Below are 4,266 nucleotides of genomic sequence, written 5' to 3'. Positions count from 1 at the left end.
GCTCCGGGGGCCGCCCCCGAACGCGGCCCCGTCCCGCGGCCCCGGGCGGGGGCGGGGGGGGCGCTGGGAACCGCCTCCCGAACCGGCTACAGGAGCTGGGAGGGGGGGGAAGCGAGGCCGGGGCGCGTGTCCGTGCGGGAGGGCACCGGGAGGGCCGAGCAGCGGCGGGGCCCCCCTGCACCCCGCAGCGCTGCCTCCCGGGAGAGCAGATCCGGGAGCAGCCGCCGGATCCCGCCGGCGGGCCCCGCGCGTCCCTGGGGACGGGCCCCGGGCGCCCCGCGGGCTCCCGCTGCCCCGCGCCGCCGCACCGGCCTCCTCCCGGCGCCTCTCCCTGCAGGCCGAGGAGCCGCCGGGCCCGGCGGCCCGCGAGGAGGAGGAGGAGGAGGTGGTGCGGGTGCTGACGCTGCCGCTGCAGGCTCACCACGCCATGGAGAAGATGGAGGAGTTCGTGTACAAGGTACCGGAGCTCGCGGCGCTGCCCCCGGCTCCGGGCAAGGAGCGGAGCCCGAGTGCCCGGGCGGGGGTGCCTCTGCCCGGTCCCACGGAGCTGAGGGTGGGCGATGGCAGCGGGCGCAGGGCGGCCCTGGCCCCGGCTCCCGCCGCGGGGAGCGCRGCCCGCGGATCGCAGCAAGCGCCCTGCGGGACGGCGGTGGTTTCGGGGGTCCCGCGGGGTGTCTGAGGCTGCGGTAGTTGAACCCCCTCTTCCAGGGCGGAGTTACGGGGGTCTCTGCAGCGCCCGGCGGGAGCCTGTGTGAGCGCGCGGGGCTCTGTGCCGCAGGTGTGGGAAGGGCGCTGGCGCGTCATCCCCTACGACGTGCTGCCCGACTGGCTGAARGACAACGATTACCTCCTGCACGGACACCGGCCCCCCATGCCCTCCTTCCGAGCCTGCTTCAAGAGCATCTTCCGGATACACACGGAGACCGGCAACATCTGGACACACTTGCTAGGTGCTCGCGGCGGGGCTCGGAGCCGGGGGGCTGCGCGGCGCTTCCAGCGGGCCGGAGACTCTCCCGGGGCYGGTTCCGCTCCCTCCGGAGTGCTGGGATCCGGCTTTTGGATCCGGCCACTRGAAAGGCAGCTGGATCCTGGCGCTCCGGGCAATGGGATGATGCTCGGAGAGGAGGGGGGCATTTCCCTGCGGGAGCGACGCRTTTTACTCGCCCTGCTCCTGCCTCCTGGGTCCGAGGTCCTGGGTAGAGCCTGGGCCGCCCTGCTCCGGCCTCCGCTGACGGGCCGCGGGCTCCGTGTCTCGTCCGCAGGTTTCGTGCTGTTCCTCTGCCTGGGCATCCTGACCATGCTGCGGCCCAACATGTACTTCATGGCCCCCCTCCAGGAGAAGGTGGTGTTCGGCATGTTCTTCCTCGGGGCCGTGCTGTGCCTCAGCTTCTCCTGGCTTTTCCACACCGTCTACTGTCACTCGGAGAAGGTCTCGCGGACGTTTTCCAAGTGAGTCGGCAACCGGGGGCGATCCGGGAGGCAGCCCGGGCTTCCCCCRGCGTTTCCTCTTGGGAAATGCTGCGCTGGTGGGTCCCACGTGGCCCGGGAGGGAGARCTGAGCAAATCCAGCATGGAATTCAGGGCACATCTCGAGGCTGCTCACTCAGAAGCCCCCCTGAGGCTGCAGGTCCGTGAGGACGGCACCCCTACGGCTCCCAAGGGGCCCAAGGCCTCCCTGCYCCTCGTGGCAGGGAAACAAGATGGGAGGGCCTCAGATTTGTAGGATAAAAAGGGACCAGGAAGCTCCCAGTTTCCAGGGGAGTTTCAAAACCTTTGGTTTGGCCCCAGTTTGGCTTAACACCCGACTGGGCAACACCAAAGTGGGGTTCCCAGTGGGGTTCACAGCGAGGGGGACGTGTTTGGGCAGCGCCGCTGTCCCTGGTGAGCACGGGGGCTGCTCCTGGCGTGACACTGCAGCAGCGGCGCGGCCGTGGGGCACCGGCTGTGCCCTGGCACGTGGGGGGCTCGCCAGGGCTTTAGTGGGGGGGAACCTGGGCAGGCCCCTTTGCGCAGCCCTCGCGGCTTCCAGAGGGGGAGGGCAGCGATGCCCCGAGTGGGGCGGGCACCGGGTGGCACAAGGGGCTGCGACTCGGTGGCAAAGCGGCCCCGGGCTGCAATCGGAAGCGCTTGGCCCCGTACGTGCAGKGCTGCCGCCAGCCGCTTCCCAGCACGGCCCCTCCCGGCACATCCGGCAGTTGCCGTTCGCCCCTCGCGCTCCGGCCAAGCTCCACTTGTCTCCCCCAGCGGATCTGGGATCTTCCTCCCACCCTCTCGTGGGTGAGAGTGGCCCAGGCCCCTTCACCCTCTCCGGTCCCCGCTTCAGCTCTTAGTTGCATTCACCCCGACGGCTCCTTTAGGGCACAGACAGGGCACCRGGTGCCAGCCAAGGGGACAGCGGCCGGGGATGGGTTTCCAGGCCCCGCTGCGACTCTGCCTTTGCCCCCAGGTTGGATTATTCAGGAATTGCACTGCTGATCATGGGGAGCTTCGTCCCGTGGCTCTACTACTCGTTCTACTGCTCTCCGCAGCCAAGACTCATCTACCTCTCCATCGTCTGCGTCCTGGGCATCTCGGCCATCATCGTCGCCCAGTGGGACCGGTTTGCGACCCCCAAGCACAGGCAGACGAGAGCAGGTAGGAGAGCCCCGCGCCCGGGAGCTGCCCCCAGGGACCCCAGGAACCGGAGGGAATTGGTCCCTGCGCACCGGGAGACTGCTGCCTCCTCCGCCTCCTCCTGCTGCTGTCCGCACGGCCCCGACACTCGGCGCTCCCGAGGCTTGGAGCAGGCAGAGGTTAAAAATAGCCCCGTTAAGTGGTGGCTGGGAAGCGTGTGCCGCACGGAGCCGCCTCCTGCGGGAAGCAGCTCAGCCGGAGAGCAGCAGAGCCCTGCTCCATGTCTGGTCCCTGCCCACCCTTCCTCCCTGGGGGCTGCGGGGTCGAGGTGCCCTGGCCGCAGCCTCCGCAGCGGCTCCGCGTGGAGGGAAGCGGCTTCGCCGAGCGCTGAGATCCCTCCGTGCGCAGCCAAAATCCCGTGAAGGATGAGGAGGCCGGGGAAGCGGGGYCCGAGCGGGGAGCAGCGGCTGGTTCCCATGGGATGGGATGCGTGGTGCCAGGCCRGCCCTGCCCGCGCTCACCCCTCCGCGCCCGCAGGCGTCTTCCTGGGGCTGGGGCTGAGCGGCGTCGTGCCCACCATGCACTTCACCATCGCCGAGGGCTTCGTGAAGGCCACCACGGTGGGCCAGATGGGCTGGTTCTTCCTCATGGCCGTCATGTACATCACGGGCGCGGGGCTCTACGCCGCCCGCATCCCCGAGCGCTTCTTCCCGGGCAAGTTTGACATCTGGGTGAGTGCAGGAGCGCGGGGAGCGCGGCCTTCGCCCTGCCCTGCCGCCAGGACCCCCTCCAAGGGCTATTTCTTAGTAACTCTTTGCTTTCCCCGCCCAGTTCCAGTCTCATCAGATCTTCCACGTGCTCGTGGTGGCCGCGGCCTTTGTCCACTTCTACGGCGTCTCCAACTTGCAGGAATTCCGTTACGGACTCGAAGGGGGGTGCACAGACGACTCTCTCCTCTGAGAACAGCTGGTGATTTTAGTACAAGCTTCCTAAGTGCTTTTTAAACTCTTGTCTTTGCTAAAAAAAAAACAAAAAAAAAAATCCAAGGAAGACGCTAAACTGTTCGGGGTGTTTTTTTTTTCCTTTTTCCAAAAAATGAAAGAGAGAGGAAAAAGAAACAGAAAAATTCTTAGTGAAGTTCCTGTTGACCAAATCCTCCCCCTTTCCCATGCACTTTGCTGGGGCTGAGAGGAGGCTCTGGCCTCGCCGCCTCCAGCCTGTGTTTTAGCTGCACCGGAGTCACCCGCTCGGGCCGGGCRCCCCGTTCCCGCAAGGAAAGGGAGCCCCCTGCTCCTGGCACAGCCGAGCACCCCCTGCCCTCGCAGGGGCGAGCGGCGGCCGGAGCTTTTGCATATCCCTCTGCAGCAGCGGCGCCTGCCCCTGGCGCTGCTGCTCAGGGCACGGGCACAGATTCCTGTAACTTAAGTTTCAATTGTCTTATTTGTCGTCTTTTTTTTCCCCCTTTCCTTGACAAAGTAATGTAAACAGTAAATGAGAGAATATTTAATATTTAATACTAAGCTTTAAGAAGACTTGCTGCCAGCGCAGTGCACTCGGCTCCCTCGCTGTTCGGGGTAGTGAAGGAAGGACGGTGTTTTAGGAGAACGTAGAGCTGCTGTAGCCGATTGAAATAAACAGGTCAATAGTCATTGT

The 4,266-nt window shown here is 66.1% G+C and overlaps 1 protein-coding gene across 1 annotated transcript; it reads left to right on the top strand.

The window, feature by feature from the left end:
* Positions 1–343: 343 nt before the first annotated feature.
* Positions 344–4,266, top strand: ADIPOR1 (adiponectin receptor 1). Its single transcript, XM_026053149.1, has 6 exons — positions 344–457; positions 779–950; positions 1,263–1,449; positions 2,447–2,634; positions 3,151–3,344; positions 3,445–4,266. The coding sequence occupies exons 1-6, from the start codon at positions 428–430 to the stop codon at positions 3,571–3,573; spliced, it is 900 nt and encodes a 299-aa protein (XP_025908934.1). The 5' UTR covers positions 344–427; the 3' UTR covers positions 3,574–4,266.

This window comes from Nothoprocta perdicaria, unplaced genomic scaffold (genome assembly GCF_003342845.1).
Source record: "Nothoprocta perdicaria isolate Ctin4 unplaced genomic scaffold, notPer1 scaffold_97, whole genome shotgun sequence".
Classification (NCBI taxonomy): domain Eukaryota; kingdom Metazoa; phylum Chordata; class Aves; order Tinamiformes; family Tinamidae; genus Nothoprocta; species Nothoprocta perdicaria.
This window is presented reverse-complemented; position numbering and strand designations above follow the sequence as displayed.